Source organism: Schistocerca nitens, chromosome 1, assembly GCF_023898315.1.
Source record: "Schistocerca nitens isolate TAMUIC-IGC-003100 chromosome 1, iqSchNite1.1, whole genome shotgun sequence".
NCBI classification, from domain to species: domain Eukaryota; kingdom Metazoa; phylum Arthropoda; class Insecta; order Orthoptera; family Acrididae; genus Schistocerca; species Schistocerca nitens.
Window position 1 is genome coordinate 933,487,481 of NC_064614.1, and position 25,124 is coordinate 933,512,604.

General features: G+C 38.3%; 1 protein-coding gene across 1 annotated transcript in view; it reads right to left on the reverse strand.

Annotated features, from left to right (window-relative positions):
- LOC126213120 (spaetzle-processing enzyme-like) overlaps window positions 1-25,124 on the reverse strand; it is an 83,046-nt gene that overhangs the window by 4,788 nt on the left and 53,134 nt on the right. The window contains exon 5 of the mRNA XM_049940765.1: window positions 9,902-10,000. Within this exon, the coding sequence (XP_049796722.1) occupies window positions 9,902-10,000 (99 nt within the window). The remainder of the gene's footprint in view (window positions 1-9,901; window positions 10,001-25,124) is intronic.

A 25,124-nucleotide genomic window follows, 5' to 3' on the forward strand; every position in this document is an offset into this window, starting at 1 on the left:
AACACAGATTATAAGATTGGAACTATATGGGATAATGCCAAATGGGAGACAGGACAACCAGTCAGTGTACAAGATACCGTAGCAGTTAACCAAAAAGATAATGTTGTGACTGATAAATCACAAGTTCAGGTATTTCTAAGAATCACTTTCTAAATGTATCAGCAAAAATAGAATTAAATGGTTCAGCTGAAGAAGCAATAGAATATATTAAAAATTCAATTCCACAACATTAAGCAACTAGAAGTAGTAGCAACATCGTTCACTGAAATTAATAGAATTCTAAAAATTCTACAAAAAAATAAGCTCATATGGTGTTGATGGAATTTCAAATAGGATTCTGAGAGGTTGTTATAACTTAATAAGCAATCTCTTTAGTTATATATGTGATGCATCACTGGCACATTGAATTTTTCCAGACAGGTAAAATATACAATTGTTATACCTCTTCTTAAGTAAGGTGACAAGAAAGCCTCAAATAATTACCATCCAGTTTCCGTAATGATAAGTTTATTCCAAAATGTTCGAAAAAGTCATGTACTTAAGGGTAGTCACACATTTAAGCAGAAACAATTTAGTCAGGATATCACAGTTTGGATTCTAGAAGGGTTGCTCAACTGGGAACGCTATTCACAAATTCACTCATCAAATATTGCAGGCCTTGAATAATAAAAATCACACGTTGGATTTTTTTGTAATCTTTCCATGGTGTTTGATTTTGTAAATCACGTTACACTTGTAGAAAAACTTAAGTTTTGTGAAATACATGATTTACACACAGCTGATTTGAATAAAACATGACAAACATAATGCAAAAAGTTGTGCTGAATAATTCAAACGGTACTGGAAGGATAGAAAATTGTAGTGACTAGGGGGAAGTCATATAAGGAGTCCTACAGGGTTCAATTTTGGTTACATTCTTACTCCTTATAGATGTGAAGATCTTCCATCAAACATTCAACAAACGGAATTGGTATTTTATGTAGGTGATACTAGCGTTATAATAAATTTCATTAGAGATAAAGCAACAGAGGAGAGTATTTATGATGTTTTTCAAAGAATTATTAGGTAGTTCTCTGAAAATTGACCCTGCCTAAATTTTGAGAAAACCGACTATATTAAGTTCAGTAAATAGAATCACAAGAAGAAGTGATGTAGCACATGAGTACGAGTCAGTAAGTAGGGCAGGAAGCTCCAAAATTTTGGGTGCTCATATTGACGAAAATTTTAACTGGAAGAAGCATAGTACTGAGCTTCTTAGGCAATTAAGTTCATCTGCTTGTGCTCTTCATATAATTGCTAGTCTTGGAACAAAACGAATCAACGTCCTGACACATTTTCTACATTTCCACTCAACAATGTCTCATGAAATAGTTTTCTGAGGTAACTCAGAACTCAGAAAGAAGGTACTGATTGCACAAAAGAGAGCATTAAGAATAATATGTGGCATTCACCCACAGTCGTCATGTAGGTACCTCATCAAGGAATTAGGCATTTCAAATGCATTGTTGCAATTCATACCATCGCTAATGAACTTTGTCATAAATAATCCATCACAACTTGAGAAGAAGAATGATGCCCATACCAGCAACACTGAGGAATACGAAATGGCCAGGTGCGATTAGGACCCACACACTGAGGGTTCCGCACGCTTAATTATGTATGTAGACAGTTAATCCATTCTGGGAATTGAAGATATCGACAATTATTTTCTGTTATCGACAATGATACTGGTAAGGTATTGGTCCCAGCGAGTCCAAGACTTCCGAGAATGTTTTAATTTAAAGTTTGACGTCGGGTAACAAATGACAAAAGAAAAATTTTTTCGTGTGATATAATTACAAATTAACAAATTTCTAATTCTTCGCATTTACGTGTACTATGAATCCTTTCTTCTCTGCAAATTTTGTGATTCTACGTGAAGGGGACAAGCCATACAGATTTTATGGAGTGAGTTTGCGAATACCAAAATATGTGACACAAATGGCCGTATCTTTTGACTGCATTGACTTAGAAGCCTAACATTTTTGCGCCACTAAAGGACCATAGACTGCAGCGTGTGACGTAAATGTCAACTTGACATGCATACAAAATCCTGAGAAAAGGGGTCTTATCAAACGGAGGGACAGACAGAATATCTGATAAACAATGACTTAATTGTTTTCGTTTAATGTAAGTACAAATTAATAATGTTCGGTTTTTTCTTTGGTTATAGTGTTAAACATTGCTTCTTGAGAAATTTCATGATTGTAGTTCAACGGGAATCAACTTGTAGGTTTTATTGAGTGAGTTTGCGAGTGTCAAAATATGCGACATCATTGGCTGTATCTTTGGCTGCATTGACTTGGTAGTTTACATTTATTACATCGCCAGGTAACTTTAGACTTCAACTTTGTTCGTTGTCTTCCTTCTGAGAAAAAGGGCTCTTTACAGACGGGCGGACAGACGGGAAGTCTGATAACAAAAGACAAAAAATTTCGTGTGACAAAATTGCAAATTGTCAAATTTTGGATTTTTTTCCTTTGGTTGTAGTGTGCAACCTTTCTTCCTGCCAAATTTCATTATTCTGACAATAAGTCAACAGGATGTACCCTGTAGGTTTTGATGAGTGAGTTTGCGAGTATAAAATAATGTGACATAAAATTGCTGTATCTTTTAATTTCATTGACTTAGAAGTTTAAATTTTTACACTGCTACGAGACCGTTGACCTTAGTATCTGACATAAATTTCAGCTTTTCTCTTCTAACCGTTCCTGATAAAAAGGGTTTGCAACAGTCGGAGAGACGGACAGACAGACAGACGGGCAACAAACAACAAAGTGATCCTGTAAGAGTTCCGTTCTTACCGACTGAGACATGGAACCCTAAAAAGACCGTTATTAACAATTATTAACTCTATCAGTAGCTCAGACAGGTGTTCAGTACGCAGTACCAAGAATTTTTGCTCATTTTCCCATTAATATAAAATACCTAATAGGTAGAAAAGTGAGTTTTCAGTCTGATCTAAAATCATTTCTCCTGGACAATTCCTTCTATACCATAGACGGTGCTCTGTTTAAAAGCTGGTAGCCTGAAAAAAATTGTTTTTAAGTTTAGTTGCATGAGTAGAATTAAACAACAATGTGTTCATTAATATTGACACTGATCATCTATAGAAACCCAATTAACTAAGTCTCTTCAAAATCATTTCGTTAAGAGAATCGTTCAGACTATCTGTGGAACATGTAACTACCAAACTATCTAGCTTTGTTTCCTGGACAATCATGCTTTACGTCTGTGCATATCAGTTTGTAAGACAGTTCCCAAACTGACGCCAGTTCCCAAACGTCTTAGTTTCCTGGACATACATGCTTTACAGACGTTGTTGATCTTAAGTCTCCATTCAAAAGAATAAGAGAGATTTCATGTCGAAAGAAACTACACTTTACTGTAAATTGCACGCACAATGAGATTAAAAACCTTAGATAGAATGGAAGAACTAAGTTGCACTGATATTTGCTACAGTGCTAATACCGATTTCATTTTTTACAGACTTTGGTTCTAACAGTCCCATTTGTTTAGTGCCCCTTAAGAAGTTTTACAGACTGCAGTGTAGCAATGTGTGTAAAGAGCCGTATGGTACCTCCTAGTAATACATATGTGATGTCTTTTGGAAGTTCATTCTTAAGCAGCGCAGATCATAGAGAAGTGTAAACATCCAGAAATGACCGCTAATTATAATCGCTTTACAAAGACCAACTCTTCTTCATGGCGCTGCTCCAGTTTGCCACGACCACATGACTGGAAACGGCTCATCCCAGGTACAGCAGTTGGCCAGACGCCTTATTATCGTCGCATCCTAATTTACTTTAAGATAAGAGAGAAGCTGCTGTACTTAATCTGGACGCAAATCGTATAAATTTTCATTGTTGCTCTATAGCATTGTAAACGGTGCACAGCAATGCTTACAAAACACAGCAATCCGTTTCAGCAGCGAATGTTGTCACTTTCAGGCTCCAGAATCTACTAAGACAAGCATAAGATAAATAAGTTGGACAAAAAAATACTCGTCTTATTTTATTATCATCCACTTCTGTCTGTTTGCCCGTTTCGTGACAGTTCGCACATGGAGACCAGTTTGGGTTCTTTTCATAAGCTGTTGACCGTCACAACATTAATATGATAATGCTCATATCCAGTACCAGTAACTGTACGCTGTTGTGCTTGCAGAAATGCTATGTGCGCGGACAGTCGACTGGGCGGAAATGTTACTGTGTAATTACCGGTACTTGATCTTTGTCCTTTCCAGAGATTACTGCTGTTATGTATTGTACAGGTTAGTCATAAACAGTCTGAAACGCTTATAAGGGTGTGGCAGGACAGGTTGTGCTCACAAACAACTGTTAAGAAAAAAATTCGATACGTTTCCTGCGGCATCGGTCGCCGGTCGCTATCCGGGCGCCGCACTTTCAAATATACGCGCCCCCAGTCACGCAGCCGCGTTTCCTACAGCCGCCACCGCGGCGCGAGGGTGCTGCCACGAACGATTACGCTGCTGCCAATGAGATGCAAGCATCCCCTCTTCTTGGCTCCAGTCGCGGGTGTAGGTAAGTTCGAACATTCCTGCACTGATCCATTTTGTGTGTTTGCCAGATGAATAACATTTACAGACTTTCATTGTGGCCAGGGCTCGACATCTTCTGAATAGACATCGTATTGAAAAGTGACAGCTTCGTAAATCTCTCCTATCTGTATATATTTCTACATTCAAAACTACTGTTAGCAACTGACGCTGAAACTACAGCAACAAAGCTATATATTATTTTTACTGTTTGATATTATGTGGAATAAATTAATATCTGAATTCTCTGTTCATGAACAGCATCTGTTGCTCGCACCCGTATCCACTAAAGGAAGTTATAACATTTCCGAATTTATCATCACTGAAGTTAACCAGTAAGGCCGTTGCGCACAAATTCAAGCGGCCAGCCAGAGACGGCGTCGAAAGACATACGTTTCGCATGGTTTTCTAAAACCGAACAAGAGAGAGATGTAAAAATTGAACATCTGACTGTAGTAAGGATCGAAGCCGAGCCAAAGACTGAGCAGTCTCGTGCACTGTCCTCTAGGTTGTGAGAGCAATTTGACACTCCTTGTATCTGGCAGGCCCCTTGAATTTCCACTTGGAACAGCCTGGTGGGATAACTTCAATGATAATTAATTTGAAAACAGTGCAACGCATCGAATTTTTTCTTAACAATTATTCATGAATGAAGGTTGTATACATGGAAGAACCCTGAAGATACTAGAAGGTATCAGATAGATTATATAATGGTAAGACAGAGATTTAGGAACCAGGTTTTAAATTGTAAGACACTTCCAGGGTCAGATGTGGACTCTAACCACAATCTATTGGTTATGAACTGTAGATTAAAACTGAAGAAACTGCGAAAATGTGGGAATTTAAGGAGATGGGACCTGGATAAACTGAAAGAACCAGAGGTTGTACAGAGTTTCAGGGTGAGCTGACAGGAATGGGGGAAAGAAATACAACAGAAGAAGAATGGGTAGCTTTGATGGATGAAATGGTGAAGGCAGCAGAGGATCAAATAAGTAAAAAGACGACGGCTAGTAGAAACGCTTGGGTAACAGAAGAAATATTGAATTTAGTTGATGAAAGGAGAAAATATACAAATGCAGTAAATGAAGCAGGAAAAAAGGAATACAAACGTCTTAAAAATGAGATCGACAGGAAGTGCAAAATGGCTAAGCAGGTATGGCTAGAGGACAAATGTAACGATGTAGAGGATTATCTCACTAGGGGTAAGATAGATATTGCCTACAGGAAAATTAAAGAGACCTTTGGAAAAAGGAGAACCACTTGCATGAATATCAAAAGCTCAGATGGAAATCCAGTTCTAAGCAAAGAAGAGAAAGCAGAAAGGTGGAAGGAGTATATAGAGGATCTGTACAAGGGTGATGTACTTGAGGACAATATTATGGAAATGGAAGAGGAGGAAGATAAAGATGAAATGGGAGATATGATACCGCGTGAAGAGTTTGACAGAGCACTGAAAGACCTGAATCGAAACAAGGCCCCCGGAGTAGACAACATTCCATTAAAACTACTGACAGCCTTGGGAGAGCCAGTCCTGACAAAACTCTACCATCTGGTGGGCAAGATGTATGAGACACGCGAAATACCCTCAGACTTCAAGAATAATATAATAATTCCAATCCCAAAGAAAGCAGGTGTTGACAGATGTGAAAATTGCCGAACTATCAGTTTAATAAGTCACAGCTGCAAAATACTAACACGAATTCTTTACAGAAGATTGGAAAAACTGGTAGAAGCCGACCTCGGGGAAGATTAGTTTGGATTCCGTAGAAATGTTGGAACACGTGAGGCAATACTGACCCTACGACTTATCTTAGAAGAAAGATTAAGGAAAGGCAAAACTACGTTTCTAGCATTTGTAGACTTAGAGAAAGCTTTTGACAATGTTGATTGGAATACTCTCTTTCAAATTCGGAAGGTGGCAGGAATAAAATGCAGGGAGCGAAAGGCTATTTACAATTTGTACAGAACCCAGATGGCAGTTATAAGAGTCGAGGGGTATGAAAGGGAAGCAGTGGTTGGGGAGGGAGTGAGACAGGGTTGTAGCCTATCCCCGATGTTTCTCAATCTGTATATTGAGCAAGCAATAAAGGAAACAAAAGAAAAGTTCGGAGTAGGTATTAAAATCCGTGGAGAAGAAATAAAAGCTTTGAGGTTCGCCGATGACGTTGTAATTCTGTCAGAGACAGCAAAGGACTTGGAAGAGCAGCTGAACGGAATGGACAGTGTCTTGAAAGGAGGGTATAAGATGAACATCAACAAAAGCAAAACGAGGATAATGGAATGTAGTCGAATTAAGTCGGGTGATGCTGAGGGAATTAGATTAGGAAATGAGACACTTAAAGTAGTAAAGGAGTTTTGCTATTTGGGGAGCAAAATAACTGATGATGGTCGAAGTAGAGAGGATATAAAATGTAGACTGGCAATGGCAAGGAAAGCGTTTCTGAAGAAGAAAAATTTGTTAACATCGAGTATACATTTAAATGTCAGGAAGTCGTTTCTGAAAGTATTTGTATGGGGTGTAGCCATGTATGGAAGTGAAACGTGGACGATAAATAGTTTAGACAGGAAGAGAATAGAAGCTTTCGAAATGTGGTTCTACAGAAGAATGCTGAAGATTAGATGGGTAGATCACATAACTAATGAGGAGGTACTGAATAGAATTGGGGAGAAGAGGAGCTTGTGGCACAACTTGACTAGAAGAAGGGATCGGTTGGTAGGACATGTTCTGAGACATCGAGGGATCACCAATTTAATATTGGAGGGCAGCGTGGAGGGTAAAAATCGTAGAGGGAGACCAAGAGATGAATACACTAAGCAGATTCAGAAGGATGTAGGCTGCAGTAGGTACTGGGAGATGAAGAAGCTTGCACAGGATAGAGTAGCATGGAGAGCTGCATCAAACCAGTCTCAGGACTGAAGACCACAACAACAATTATTTCGCAGCAGAGCCTGTCCTGCAACACTCTTGGGAGAATTCCAGACTGTTTCTGATCACTGTGTATAATCTGTTAACGTGTGTCAAGTACGACAAGACCATTATTTTATCATACTCTATTAAAAAAGGCCAGTTTTAATAAAAGAATGAATTTAAAACAATGGGCCCTTCGTACTCTGTAGGTATAATTAATCGCTACTTCGCATCCCTGGAAATGTATGATAATATTGAATGAGTAATTCGGGAAGTCGCTTCCGTGGAAATGGATGATAATACTTGATTTGTAAAATTTTGTCTTGCGTGTTTTTTAGAAGGAAATGTGGAAGCAGCCTGTAGCAACGTGGCAAATCAGCTGAAAGCCGGAACAGGTCTAGCCTGTGTACCAGATCAACAGCTGGGTTCAAAAATGGTTCAAATGGCTCTGAGCACTATGGGACTTAACATCTGAGGTCATCAGTCCCCTCGAGCTTAGAACTACTTTGACCTAACTAACCTAAGGACAGCACGCACATCCATGCCCGAGGCAGGATTCGAACCTGCGACCGTAGCGGTCGCGCGGTTCCAGACTGTAGAGCCTAGAACCGCTCGGCCACTCCGGTCGGCCTCAACAGCTGGGGAAGCATCCTAGAGCAAGGTGGAAAATCCGCTGAAAACTGGAATAGGGGTAGCATGTGTACCTGGTCAACAGCTGTTAACTTGTTTGGTAAATTTAACCATGGCCTGGTTCACATGCCTGTCTCCAAAACTATGATGAGCCACATACAGAGCAACACGGAGTGTGTGTCAGTGGAACAAGTCCATCACACCACTAGTGTTCACTAGAGAACTGCGGAGACGAATTGTGATATGACCATTACAGACGGCTATGCGATATCGATTCATTCTTAAGGTCAGCATATTTTTCCATTCTTAGCTCGTCGTCTTTGGTCTGTGCACTGGAAGAGTAAAGCTTCTCATCGAGTCAGGGAGTGGGCTAAGGATCCTACTGTAGTGACAGAGAAGTAGGCAAAGCTTACCGATTCGCTTCCACCACGCCACTTTGTAGAAAGTCTAACTCAGGTGGCGTCATCTGAATGCCTCACACTACTGCCTCTTGTGTGTATGCGTGAGGCACCGACGGGGAGATGGGGGAGTGAGGGTGGCACTACAGGCGTCCCGTGACCCCCTGGTGGAAGTGAGTGGTGCGATAACCAGGAATCTGTGTGTCTGCATCTTGAGCATCGAGGCCCGGGCCAGCAATCAAACCGCTGGAGCCTCCAGTTTTTCGCTCCAAAATATGAATTCAGTTAATGAAACTGCATCGGTTCACCCAGCATAGGATGTGGACGCACCAGCCAATTGGAGATAACACAGCTTCAGTGCGGTAACTACTTTGGAAAGGAAATTGTGCGTGGTGTATGCATAAGGGGGAGGGGGAATTTGCTTTCTTTTCCCAGATTTGCGAAAATGTTGTGCTATTTGTCCGCCATCAGATTCAGCCCCACCACCTTTGATTTTCTGCAGGCTGAGGAGTCTGCGGTAGCGCGGTCCGTAATATCAGCCCGATCGACATTGTGGGCATTATAGCTGGAGTCCCCATCGGTCTTAAGTGGTGTGGAACGCGCAAGTGGTCTCAATGAAGGAATCACTGCAGCATTAAACTGAAGTTAGTAAGGGTAATTGGAAACCTAAATGAGGATGGCAGCGCAGAATTCGAACCCCCAACGTTTCGAATTTTAATCATATGTCTTACTCACTGCGTCGTCTGAATTGGGGTTGTGTGATTAATTGAGTGAGAGAGTGTGTGTATGTGCGCGCGCGCGAAAGAAAACAATTCGATGTGTTGCGCCGTTTCCGAGCTCATTAGCTTGAAGTTAGCCAATTAGGCCGTTGCGCTCGCAGATCTGGCGCACCGCCAGATACAGTTGGTGTCAGTTATCGTCATAGCGTAGATGACAGCGCACGAGACTGCTCAGCCTTTGGCTCGGATCCGGTCCTTACTGCCCTCCCATGTCCAATTTTTCTATTTTTCTATCGCTCTCTTGTTCTGTTTTAGGTAAACAAACGAAGAACTAGTTACGCGACACCGCCTGTGGCGGGCCGCTTGAATTTGCACGTCCAACGGCCTGATAAGCTAAGTTCTATGCTAGTTAACTCGGATATGCGGCAACGCATCGAATTTCTTTCTTAACAATTATTCCTCAGCACAACCTGTCTTGCAAAACCCTCGAAAGCTTTTCAGACTGTTCTTGACCATCCTGCATATCATGTCGCATCAGCTGAGAAAAGACTAGTGTGGATGTACTTCAGATATTAGAAAGACACCACTGAAACATTTCCATTAAGGCTGTAACAGAACAATGGCAAGAAGCTTGCGTCTGGTTACTTACCGATATCGAAAACTCCCCATCCAGCGACTTCTGTTGGTTCTCCCACATAGTTCTTTGTTAACAGTTTTCCATGGATCATACATATCGGCATCACAAAATCTGCGAAAAGAATTAGGTATCAACTAGAATATGAAACATAAGTATTAGCAAATATCATCTTCGCAGAAAAAATAACGTACCAAATTTTAAATAACGCAAATCATGCATTTACACGCTTTCGCGGAAACCGTAGTGCCTACGTCATCGCCAATATCCAAACTACGTGTGCAGGTAAAGTACTCATATCAATAGTAAATAATCGAATCTCTCACTTCATAAAAATGTCCAAAAATGAGCAATAATCAAGACAACATTTTTACACGTAGCGCAGTCAATTTTCCATCGGAACACATGCTGTGCGCACAGTATGACTTAGCACTTTTGAAGGAAATGCTAGGAGTGTAAGCTCTCGATCGCTGCCTACTTTAAGCGTTGCTGCAACGGGAGGAGAGGTACAAAGCAAACAAGAGTCACCTCATTCTCGCAGCGCAGGCAGCAGTCAGGAGTCAATTTGTATTCACAGTGCCTGCTGCAATGTTGGGTTGTGTTTAGCAGCTAAGACTGGCAACCGATGGAATTATTCCGTACCGTCACGAAGTCATTCCGCTTCCACCCATGCCTTCGCTCCCAGAAAAGGGTGAAGTTATAATGCAGGTATAGCAGAGTCAGTGCAGTGAATAATCATTGTCTTGGTCACCTAGAGTCACCACGGGCGTTCCGGGTGTTGGTGGGTTGTATATAAGTTAGCTCCAAAGCGATACATTTTAAAAATACAGCAGAATAAACCTTTTTTAATGCTTTATAGCTCTTATTTATAGTATACAGCATTGCGAAACCAAGTCTGCGGGCTACACAAAATATTACCAGTCACAATGTAAGGGACACCATTTTGCTTTCGTCATACAAATGCTTCAGAGAAAAAATAAGCAAAATCCTTTAGCGCCAATTCCGATGCAAATGTTCCGATTTGACATTGTTTTGGAATGTTGTGTCTCCTGGTGTCGTGAGTCGTGCGGGCGTCTCTCCAAACTTCTTCCATTGCAACGGAACTGGGCATTTTGCCGTCTTGATTTAGACGTTAAAATTTAGTTTATGTATGTTACTAATGGTTGACAAAAATTTATCATGTCCACTGAAGTCGTATGTCTGTTATTTCAGAGCGTTACAACACTCTTTTGTTACTTTCATTTATTTAGACACACAGCCAAAGTTATGCTGATACAATTTGAATATTCCAATAACCTATTTCTTTTTGCATTTGTTTAATAGCTCGTCTTTAAGAATTTGTATTATTAAAATACTAACTGCTACCCGTCTCTGCCCTCGCATATCAGTGGTTTTGCTATGATGAGTAATGGTGACTCAGGGAGCAACGAGTTCAGCAGCCCTCACGTGTCTGCCTTTTCATGTAAGCACAGCTCGTGATGTGCCCCCCGCTCTCCCCCTTGCCAAGCAGTGCTGCGATCACGTGATACGTCAACATGTGCTGGGTCAGTGCCGAGCAGTGCAAACAGACGAACATGCGCAGGAGCATACAAGTTCGCACCGTGCTAGTGAAGTGGCTATATAGTATTATACAACGCGTACATTATACAACAAACAGTGTGGAACTATGAATTAAACACACTGATGACTGCTTAGGCATTGTATTCATTACTCTGAATCGTATCAGTTGCACATATCAACCATTAAATGCATTTTCACAGTTATGATAAAGATCAAAAGTCAAATAGTAAATAGCTTTAACAGAGGTTAAGTATTTTTCCCTAATTCGCGTAATGTTCTTCACATCATTAAGTGTCTTGTACTACATACTTTCTAAAGGAGCCTATGTTCTTCCTCAGCATTTAGGCCATGTCCATACCAAATTTAATCGAAATCAGTTAATGGGTTAATCGTGAAACTGTAAGAGAGCTACTTTCATATCTGCATAATGTTAGTATTGATAAAACTTTCAGTTAAGATAGCTTTTCTTTCCGTGGTCCGATTTTGATGAAACAAAACCTCTACGATGCCCCAAATTGTGTTCATGTTACCTACGAAAACTCCAAGAAACGTATTAGAGAGACAAACAGACAGATAAGAAAACTTTAAATCACAATATCTGTTTTCTATAATCTGACACTGATGAACTAAAGCCCCAAACTTCGCTCAAGTTACCTGTGAATACACCTGAAAATTCGTCTAGTAGTTTTGGAAATTAGCATGTACAAAGACAAACAGACAAACAAGACAATTTTAGAGATTTACTATAGATGATGCGCTCACCATCGTCAGTTTTTCACGTTTTTATGAACTTGTTGTCTTGTCCATTTGATATAAAGAAATATTACCACTACTATTTTTGTATATTTTCAAAGCTGCTAAGACTAATAATTGTCAGTGTAACAAGAGAATAAAAATTTGATTAACATCATTATTTTCACATGGAAATGGCATGTATCATACTAAAGTCAAAATAACAAAATTAATTTGAATTTAAATTTACATCAAAATCACCTAACTTTGAATACATAAATCTATAATTAAGCACAATACGCGAGAAACTATAAAAACAATTATGTGTAAAGCTAAGAAATATTGAAACACCCAAATACTCAAAAGTACCACCAATTAGGCCCACTCCCTGAGGATGTACAATGTAGCAATGTATGAGGAGGACATGTATGTATTTCACTCAAATTTTATATCACCTTGTGATACTGCCGAGGTTAGCAGCAGTGTGTCAATATGGACGAAATGATAATCAGAAAAAGTCCTAGGTGAGCTAAAAGAGACAATATTAACAGTTCATTTATGAATGTAGTTATTTCTACAAAAACTCGTATCATGACAGGAAATAATCATACCATTTGAAAACAAAATGTTCAGTGAACTTATGGTCCATTTAGATGAGTCTTCAGGCTTCTCAGAGTCATGCAGGACAAAAGCGTTATTATGCTGCTGGCATGTGAAATTATAAAATCCTGTACTATTATTTTTAAGGAATAAAAGTTAAATTATTGACATGGCGATGTACGAGGCCTGCTGCACACCCAAGGAAAATCAAAGATCTTCACTGGAAATCGAACCATGAATCTAGACACCCGTCTCTACCAACAGCAACCACCAGGTCACAATCCTTGCCGCAGAAAAAGACTTAATTTGGATATTGTACTAAGGAAGTTACGGTTTTTTTTCCTTCATAGTCATCGACAGATACGGTAAAAGCGTGGATTACGAAGCTTGAAGAAACTCGAGAATAAACTGACACAATGGCCGGGAAGTGTGATTATCGAAGCTGTTAGTCAATTTGTGTCGCTGAGCGTGCCAAATACCATTTATAAACAAATATCTCAGTTTTATCCCATCACAGAGAGTTGACGTACTTGCCCTTTTCCACTTAAACTTTCTTTCCTACAAGCTGCAGATCGCAAAATAACTGAAGGATAACGATCACCTTGTAGTATGCCAATACTATTGGTGTCCATGTGCTCTCTGACAAATGTGACGGGTCTTGTCTTGTTCACTGCTGGGCGCAAGTCCAGTAAAATGGACTGGCGTTATCCACTGTTTAGGCTAACTTCAAGCCCTCCCGAGTCCCATGTCCAAGTCGAGAGCTACGTCTAAAATAATTTTAACTAAACACGTCATATATCTTGAAAATGACATGACGTACTGAGTTAACTAGCAGAGAAGCTACAGCTGGTCTCAGCGTATAGAGTACGACCGTGAGGCGTTTATTACATGTGAAACAGGACTTACATTTACGCTAAGACAGATACAAGTCTAGCTCACAAAACACTTGTCCGATCAATATCATACCATTGCTCTTCAGCATTGGGCCCTTACCAGGTAAGACAGGTACAGGAAACAGCATCTGAGAAACTGTAGGAACAGAAGATAATCGTTGCTAAAGTGGAAGGAACTAAAAAGCTTTAACGAAGACTGAGAGCTTGTAAGGTTACACTAGTTGTGATCGACAGCTGTGAGCACAGACTCTGGAAACTTCAACTGGAGGTGCAGACTGAAACTGCTGAATGGCCAGTCAAAGGCAAGGCTCTTAGGCGCCCAGGCTGGTACAAAAGTGCCACAGATAGGGGGGCTGCATACGTTCAGTGTTTATTGACAATGCTAGTTTTCCAAACCTCCAATATACTGAAGCGAACTCGCACTGTCAATAACATTGACAAAGTGATTTTACAAGGTTAAGATGGTAGTGGGGCAACCTATGTGTCAGCGCACTCTGCATTGTTGCCAAATTTATTCAAGATGGCGGCGACGACGTCATCCAAGATGGCGGCATGTAGATTTGGTAACAGAGCATGACGTCATCCACGATGGGATGGCGGCTTTTGGTGGGAAAATAGGCCACTTGGGCTACCTCCACTAACCTAACCCCCAGAAAAAACGGCGGGAATTTTTAAGTTTGGCGGGAAAATAGGTCAATTGGGCTACGTCCACTAACCTAACCCTCCAGAAAAAATTGGCGCCAAATTCAAATTCCAACAAGATAACGCATGCAAAATCGTACTTGTCTTTATTATTATTCATTATTATTGATTATCATTTATTGACATTCATTATCATTTATTATTATCTATTATTATTTATATCATGCACGTGTGTATCCAGTCCAACTGTGTTAGTTCATTGAATTGTTGTAGTCACTTATGCTTCCGCCGCTAAATTATTAAAATCTCGTCATTTGTACTACGCTAAGTCACAAGGTGGGAAAAGGACTCTTTATTTCAATTATTACGGTCATGCAGGTGTGTCCCAACTCACTTGGTACACATCCTAGAAGTGCTCACACCACGAACTGCAGAGCGCAGCTGATGTACGCGCGGCCGGCTGAGGCGCTCCACTTTCTCCCAGACTCCAGCGCACCAGGTAGGCAGTGACCAGGCCCCGGCTACTGGCGACGCATGGTCCACCACACCACTCGCCTTAAGTAAACATGGTTTTGGCGAGCACTTAACGAAGGACGGGATTGGAACCTGTCCATGGCTACATCACAACGGCCGGCCATTCGATCCAGCACGCGGTGGAGAGAGAATGCACTCTCGCATTTTTGGCGGCAAAGTTGTTTTTCTGGACAGGTTCGAACAGGTCCATATTCACATCAGACACCTGCGGATGAGTCCGCATTCCACCACGTGTCTCAGTCGAGGACAAAAGAACACGTTTCGCGCCAAAGTTGTTTTTCGGGACACTGCAGTCTTTCCCGACGTCACACAACGGTCCGATATGTTTGCTACAAACTACAAAGTTCTATCACGTGACCCTCTAAAAGCTATTCTTTATTATCATTCATTATTATTCATTATCATTTATTATGATTATTCATTATCAGTCATTATCATTTATTTTCATTCAATATCATTTATTATTATTATTATTATTATTATTATTATGCGACGGACAACGACGTGCTACAGGCGCCAAAGTTTTCTCAAAAGTTGAATCTGCCATGACTATACAAGAGCATGAAGAGCATGTCTGGCTGCCATGAGACCCCTCGCTAAGTTAGTTGACTCTCTCTCGCGCGCGCGTTATAACCAGACACGTGCCCCATGGACATCTGACCACATACGTCACACACCCTTGATCGCCCCCTCCCTACACGTGATGGACATAGTCTTCTGTAAGTATGCTAACATCCACATCGCCCATCTAACCTATCAGTTACCTAAGTACTTAATTCCATTTCAATTTTAATCATATTAAATAATTCAATTTACAATTTCATATACATATACAAAGGTCTTCAACTACCTACTTTCAACTACTTTTCGAGGACTAGACAGCCACCTCCTCCTAGGAACCTTCGCCGAGTTTGAATTCTGTCAGTAAAGAAAGGTCACTTGTGCTTTCGCTGCCAAACTAAGAAAATTGCGCCTAAAGAAAGGACACTTGTACTAACCTCATCCACCTGACCACCACTTCCTCCTAGGATCAGGCGCCAAGTGTGAAATCTGCCAGTAAACAAATCTCACCTGCGTCTTTGCTACCAACGTAAGAAAATTGCTGTAACCGAAGCATACCACCACCACCACTTCCTAGGGGGCGGGTGGTAAAAAGACTCAGCCCGCACTAGGCTGATGGAAGGAGGAAGGAGTGTAGTTTATTTATTTGGGGGCAATGTATTTAGGGATGGAGTATATGTATCACAGGAAACACACGCTCTGACATGCCCCCCCCCCCCCCCCAGCATACAGACCTGCAAACTACTCCTACATAACTCATGTATAAGGCTCTACACACACACTTGCTAATTGTAAACCGTCAAAAAAGTCACTGCACAGCCTACAGATGTGTGAAGCACACCTAAATAATTCAAAACATTCACGCCCATAGAACTGAACAACTCTTAATTTCTCTAAATAATAATCCATCTACAATACCCTGCACCCCAGTCGTCAACTTTTCAAAAGCATACACCAGTCTTTATTTAAACAACTACAGATATACAGCACCACCACCCTCTATATTTGCCACTCAGTCCACGGCCCAGCTGACTTAGTACAAAGGACACCCCCCCCCCCGACATCAGAATATGTGAATAGTTTCAAATATCTTTTTGAAACATTTGCATGTCATAGGTTTTGTTATGTAAGGCTGACCTAAGGCAGGTTCTGAACTCCAGTAGTGCACTACACTTGGCAACACAACCACAGCCATCAAGATATTCATTCCAATCCAGGCCTGTAACTCCTCTACAGATAAATTTGTCCAGTTGTTTGTTGACTCACTCACAGTCTGACCAGATTACCGTTTTTGCGCAAAAACCGCTCAGACTGTGCTGTGCTGCTCGGGGAACTAAGGAAGCACTGCACTATATTTATTTCGAGCCCTTTTATTTAGGCACAGAGTATATTTCTCATGAAACACCCTCACTGATCTGACTGTGGTCATGTGACACAGCCCACAAACACGTAAACAACTTCTAATTTCACCACACAATAGCAAACTGCTCTTAAATAATGCAGTACACAATATCCACACACGAGCTCTGTACGCTTAAACTCTCCAAATAACGCACAGCACAGTGCACATACATGCTCGCAAAATAGTGCAACAGACGCGCTCAAACACCCTCACCCAGTACCCCGCCCCTAGCTGCCAAACCGACCAAAAGTCTCTGCTCGGCCTCCCCCAAACATGATGTCCTCACAGTCGCATTCGCGCCTAACACCGGAGAAATTCATATCACCTATGCGCCTTAGATTACGCTCCAAGGCAGGACGCGAGCGCTTGCGTTCGGGGGGGGGGGGGGGGGGGCGGGGGAGTGTTCCAGAGCCTCCAGCCAAGTTCAGCTTCCACGCGCTCGTGACAGCTGACCAGAAAGGGCACTCTCCTCTGACACATGTGAAAACTGCATTGTTCTTCTCATGTATGCCGCCGGCGTCTCAGGTCTGGAGCTGCCTTCACGTCTATTGTCAGAATAGCCCATAGCTCATTGACACACACGATTAACGCTACTGCGAAAACGCTTACTACTCGCCTGCAACCGAAATGGTGACGGAAAGCCAATCACTCTGATCTGCCCTGCAGGGGAGTGTAATGATTGACAGCACTCTATTAATTTTTTCAAACAAATTATTTAACCATACAGCATATCTATCACACTATCACAAAACACCCACCCAGGTGTGCCCTGGGCCATGTTGCACAGCCCACAGACACGCACCCAACTGATAATTTCCGTACACACAATAGCAAACTGCTACTAAGTAATTCTTCCCACTAATGTGTAGATACACTCAGTACTCGTAAACTATTCAAATAACTCATAGCAGAGCCTGCAGATCCGCTCGAAAAATAACTCAGCAGTCACCTGCAGGTACCCCCCCCCCCCCCCCCCCCCACGGCACCATGTCTACAGGATCGTGAAGTCACGCATCCGTCTGATTTCAGACGGCAGACAGCTCCTGCTCGGCTTCCGCAAGCATGAGTTGGCGCGGTCGACGCTTTCGTCAGCTGTCAAAGCACACACAGACGTCCGTCCAGGATCGCGATCCGTCACAACCCCGAGCCGCGACCACCGAACGCGGGTGAAAGTCAACTTTATATCAACGTAGCATAATTCCGAAGCGCAGCCTCCATACGCTAGACAAATCATAGCAGAGCTGTCTTTACCTCCTATGACACAATAGCACACCGCCCATTGCTCCTGACAGGACATTACACCGTCCTTTAACTAAACATAACTACACATCCCTGCTCTCGCCTCGTCGCATGGCCAACCATCTAAAATCTTCTCAATATTATTCTTACCTTACAACATTTTTTTAAAAAAATAAGATCTAGTATACTCCTCCCACCGCACCTAACTTCACACCCGTCCCACCATCAACATACACAAACATCCTCAACTCTTGACGCTCATATATCACCCCACAAACCATGTCCATCAATCAATTTACCATTCTCATCCCCACTTTTCGAAGTACAAACGTAGCCTCTATCTAAACACCAATCAACTCATCTTTCTCGCACTTTCAACAGTAAAAATTATATTTACACATACCCCGAAATACAAAACGCAATTAAAGAGTCAAACTTTTATGCAGACCATCAAGCACACATCACACTCACACCAATGTTCATATTACAGATTGGCCAGTGTTGGACTTACTGTAAAATTTTTCGCGATATCAGCTGTGATGGATAATATTACAGTAGATCGGTGGTGTCTTATCCATCCCATCCATGCATTGGGTACCACACAGTGTTTGAGTTGAGGGACAAATTTTGGTTGATGGACCACAACTTCTGGTGTTGCTAGCACCAGAAAGCAACAGCAAACAACGAAAAAGAGGAAATGGATCCGACAAGATTGGTTGAAAAATGGAGCCACTGATCACATATTAATTAACTGACTGAAATCTCAATCACAGGCCTGAAAGGTTTTATGTATTATTTTCCAATGAGTTCTGCATGTTGCGATATGTTATTAGTGTTGATATAATATAAAATAGAGACATAAAATACGTAAATTAGAGAGGCAGTCGTATTTCACAAGACATTAGGAGTAAGTTGGAGATGTCTGGCGACAGACAGCTCATTCTAACGCTCGAAGTTTAATTTGCATATCAGCAAATATGGAATCCTAAGAAACAGTTATATCTGACTGACAAGGATCTGTTCAGGAAAATAACATCAAACATTTATTTTATTCTTTGTAATAATTTGGTGAAATTGACACATATTTCCCAGACCACTTACTATTCATTGCAAATATATGACTTAGTTTTCGAAATGGTAACGTTTTTCAAAACTGCTCTGCAACACAACACGCTATATTATATTTTCAAATTAATGAAGTAAGCAATGTCATAGACAATCCTTCGTTAACTGTCCTAAAGTGGCATATACAATTTCTACTCTTGTATATGTCTATTAAAATTCTTTTGTGTTAAAAGACTGCTTAAAAATTTAATTTAAGGTGTATTTAAACAACAGCGAATTGAAAAAATAAACATAATGATGTAATAATTATATTACATTTATATTTAATTATAATTTGAAAGAATGAATGCCAATCTTATATTTTCATTAAATGTTTCAGGAACAATATAAGGCAACAAAGTGATTATTTCATTGTTACTTTCTTGTATTATTATACTTAAAGCATTATCAACTGCTTAAAAAAATGGTCTATGTGATAATCTTTAATTTTATTTACATTTTCTTGGTGTGTTATCTAATATTTCATTTTATATTCTCCATGTTTTCGAATTGATGGTACAATGTCAAGAGTAATCTATCATTTACATTTTTTGACACTTCTGTTTTTGAGTGTTAAATGAATTAATTTAATCCAAATTCATTAATAAATAACGAAATTTTTCAATGCGAAATTTATTATGAATGTTGCGTAATAGATATTTCGCTTGAAGCGCCATTGCGATACAGGCAAAGGTCAATTGTGGAAACTAAACCACTAAATACTAAAACTAACGTTATTAAGGAATACACCCAACTGACTACACAAAATAAAAGAGGGCACGTAAATTCGAGAGCTAATGGTTCAAAGTAAAAATTAATATGATACAGTAAATGGGTCATAAGTACAGTTACGTTGGTACACACTGTACTGTTTCTCCTGGGTGGTCTTGCGTTTAAAAAAATGTAAACTAGATATTACGATAAATTTTATAAAGAACCAACAAGTTATGCCAAGGGGAAGAGATAGAACTACAATGGATATGTTATTCCATGTACTCTTGCAGTTCTATGCATGAACTATCTCTCCTTTATCATTCGCTTATCTCATCTGCTTGGATTCGAACCTAAGAGGACGTTCTTGTGTAAAGCTCATCTTGCTGGACCAGCTAATAATGAAAGTTGTACTTAAAATCAGGAAAATATAGTGGTTGCGGTCAATCAATTTGTAGTCTGATACCTGGATTGTCCTAATTAGATATGGGCCTTAACAAAGAATTTTTATTGTTACGCGCTATCTTAGAAAGTTTTGAACATTTTTCATTTAGCTCATCTACGAGATGTGCTGTCAGTGAGGACAATTAACTTTCTTTCAGATCATATGAGGCCAGTGGCCACTGATAATAATTTAACAATTTTTACTTACAGCTTTTCCTTATATAACGAGACAACATCCCAGGCAGAAAAGGTCTGGTCACAGGATTCCAGTTCCATTATAGGATTTCATTTGTAGATGCTACTCTTGTTATCTTATATTGGGGAATCGAGACGAAACCACGATATTAAGTTACATATTACAGTAGATTACATCGAACAGACTTGTTAAATATTCTCTGGTGCAATAAGCAGACGACTTCTCATGATCCTGGAAGAATATCTGTGGTGTTGGGTAAAGAAGGAAAGGACAGTTAATCACTGACGATTATGTAACTACCCTGAGCACTGAGCTAGTTTATTCATTACTGATCTGTGTCAGACTAACTTAAAATATAATGTACTATTAAGAACATTCTTGTGAGTCATTTGCAGAAAAGTGTTTTGAACTTCTACTATTGAGTCATTAAGAATACAATTACATCGGCAGGCTGCTATATATTTTGTACATGTCACTGTTTTTATATTTTTACATTACAATACCCAAATGAATGTGAACATATGCTCAGGATAGAGACACATAAATTCTAACTACCATCATCCCCCGTGGCCTAGATAAAAAGAATTGTGGAAAAAATGCATTTATTCATCTAAAAAAGAAAATAATTGGATTTCATAATTAACTGAAAAGAAAGATTGCAGGTTCTGAATGTCATGGCAAATATAACATAAATATTGAAATTGATATTGGTGGCCATGAAGGGAATGAGATGAACACATTCACATACATCTATTGTTGAGTTGAGCTGTCATGAGGCTCATTGCCTCCATCTAAATTCTCCACACTAAATTAAAATAATAATAATCTTCCAGAGTTACAGGAGCTGGGAGCCATGGTATAGTAAATAAGAAAGTCGCTTCGTTTCAGCAGTTGCTTTCATTATTTAGCACAATTTTGCTAGTCATTACACAGCATGTCTTATCACCAGGACATGAGAACAACAAAAGGTCACTATTACTAAAACTAATAAGTGAAGAGCGTAAATCTTCTTTTGTCTGTCAGTATTAAATATTTTTCACATTAAACTTTGGTATGAGATGGATTGATTACCTATACATTTATCAATAACAAAAAATTATTAAGTTTCCTTACACAAAGGAACATTATTTTCATCAATAATCATTAACACTAGCTTATTATTATAAGTGACCTTGTTGTTAATGAGATCAGTGACTGACTCCATTTATTATCAAACTTTTGTTAGGTTTTTATATTTAATAATAAAAATTATATTGAAACCAGATTCCAACAAAGATTCGTTAATAAATACTGTAGATGCTTGGTTTTAGATTAATCTTATAATATTTTAAGTGTAAGAAAATGAAAATATTTCTACTTTTGTTGCTTATAACATCAATGTCTGCTGAAAAGAATAAAGCTGTAAAATTTTTGATTGATTCTGATTACTTAAATATTCATGATGATACAAAACTTACTGAAATGAGTGATGATGTATTCACAGAGGATTTAATGTTTTTCAGTACAATCTTGAAACAACTGGTGAGTTAAGTGAGGAAACTTTCGAGTTGATGGCTAAGGAGTAGTGTAAGAGATTCATTTGGTCATTATAGAACTAGTATATATTAATGGAATAAAAAGAATAAAAAGTAGCTCTAGAAAGGAGCAACTAAAATGTATTAGAAATAACAGAAAAAGCTTTTCATTTAAGGGAAAAATATATTGATATCAGATTTCTTCTTCATAACAGTAATGCTGATATTTTAATTTTAAAAGGCGATTATATAAAAATGAAATATATGCTCATCATTGTACAAAGGATCTAGACAGGAAAGGAAATGTGTTAGGCCCTGCATTTTTTTCCAAATATGAATAACAATCCAGTAGAAATACATGTGGATGACGATGAGTTGTGGTAGTTAGAAATTGACTATAATAGAATGAAACATAAGATAAATTTATCTAAAGTTTTAGTTATTGAAATTAGTCAATTTTTAGGTTTAGATCATTCAGATATTTATGAATCAGTAATGGACCCATACTATAATGTACACATTTAGAATTTAGAATTTTTCAAGAAGACATCAATGGTATTTAAAGTATGTATTGTAAAAAAAACACAACTGACTACACCAAAACATAAAATATAAAATTGTACTACTGGACAATATAAATGAATCAGTTGAAGCTCTATGCAAAATTAATAAATTGGTCACTTATTACTTGCAAATGAAATTTTATTTACTTCTTGTATGAAGTAGGTGTGGGTATGTAGTGATGTGAATACACAATTGATAAGTAACTGATTAACATCCTTACCACAAGATTTACAAAACATAGATAGATTTTATCAAAGACTGAATAGTGATGTTATTGTATTTGTTCATAATATATTATATATGATAAATTTAGAATTAAAATTCTGAATATACAAAGTCTATAACTAGTATGGGATTATGTAATTTTTTTTAAAATCGTGCAGTAGAATATTTTTACTCTATAAAGAAACTTCGTATGTAGAGTTAAATGACTTGTCATCTTAAACATACATCAAGATGAATTATAAGTTGACAATTTCTACACTTACTTACATGATTAAATCCTGCACTCAGATATAATAATAAACTATTGTGTTTTTTGGAGGATGATACTTTTTATGAATATAATGAATTCACTAAAAAATTAGTTAATGGCAGTACAACTGAATTATCTTTATTTGGTATTGATTGCAATAAATCGGCAGAATTAGTTCCCAAGACAATAAATATATTGAAAAATACAGTACATAATAAGAAATTTTTTAAAAATCTAATAAATTTTTTTATAGGAATGGAAGCTCTTAAATCAAACTGCATAAATACTGTGACACCGAGAAGTCAACTGATAATTTTGCTTCACAAAAATACACAAATGTTGTTATAGAACGATGCACAGACAATGTGTAAATTAATATCAAGTAAAAGTGTACAATAAAAAACGAATTCCATGTGTGTGTGGAAAAATATTTCTACATATTATTATAAAAATCATTTACAGCTAATTCCTAGTGAAGAACATTCGAAAATATTATCATTGACGAATAATCATGAAAAACATGAAATTGGTACATCTACAAAGAAATGTAGTTTGTCAAGAAATTGATGATTTAAATTGTTTTTACTGAAAACCATCATATAAAGATAACCGTAATAATAAATATAAAAAATACTTAACTTTCAAATACCTACTAATTAAAAATTCTTAGTTTTTCAGAAATAAAATAAATTTTATTTTCAATAAATAGAATACTAAAATGGCGAAATCAACAGTTATTTAACTCTGTGATTATTGTGGAAAAAATAAATTAAGAGGTGGTACCGAATTAGAGAAATCTGATTTAATCACATTTATTAAGGGACATCAAGTCACAGACTTAAGTCTGCTCCAGCTGATGCAAAATGGAACTCTTTGGAAACGGTTGCTTCGTTTTGATGATGAAACTGTTGAAACTAAAGAAGATAAACCATTGAAAAAATATTTTCATTTCCTACCAATGTCTTTGAGAAACAAAATAAAAAACCCAAAAATAGTTAATGATGGTCCTATTGATGAAGTGCTTGCCAGCAGATAACAAACTACAAATTTTGTAAAGAATATAAACTCAACTAAACCTAAGCATTTCTTAACTGCAGAAAAGCCGAAAGTTATGAAAATTTTAAAAGGTAGTCTAAGAATACCTCATGAATTGAAAGTAAATTTTAATTTTTGTGAGTACAAAAGGTAGGCAATTAAAAATATTATGGAACTCATTCCCAGACAGTAAATTACAGAATCACAATTGAAAGATAGTTAACTAAAAATTTTAAATATGGTAAACAAGATATTTTAACAAGAATGGGTGATTTTCAGGCTGCTGGATCAGGATGGATATTAAATAGAATTATTGGTTTATATCTAGGATGTAACAGATATGTTTCACTGAGAGGATCTTCTTACACTAAACTATGAGATAAAATTACAATAAAATAGCATATAGTAATGTAAAATAATAATCAATAAATATTACTATGCTCCATAAAATCTGCATATGTCCTGTAGATAAAAAAGCAGTATGAGTTACAAAATATAGAAATATGATGTTGATCAGAAGCTTGAAAATTTTCCACTTCCTGTAGTGGTTGATAATATACGAAAAATTGAAACTAAAATTTATATAACTGTCAATGTCTAATCGTCTGATGAAAAATATGAAGAGTATCCATTAAAAGTTACCAAACGTGAGAAGGAGAAACATCTCCTAATGTAAATAAGGAAAATAATTCACACTATTATTACAAAAAAATTTATCTTCATTCATTTTGAGTCAGATTAATAAACATGGAACAGTAAAATTTATTTGTAATTTCTGTTCTCTCCATTTCAGTAGTAAAGAAAAATTAAATGATCACACATCAAACTGTTTAGGAGAAATGCCAGAAAAAGGTTCATATGTACATTTTAAAAATCATCAACACACATGAAAAGTGCCATTGGTTATTTATGCTGATTTTGAAGGTTTACTATTGATAACTGTTAACTGTGAACAAAATCCAGAAAGTTTATTTACAATGAAATATCAAAAGCGTGAACCAAATGGATTCTGTTATTATGTCAAGTACATTA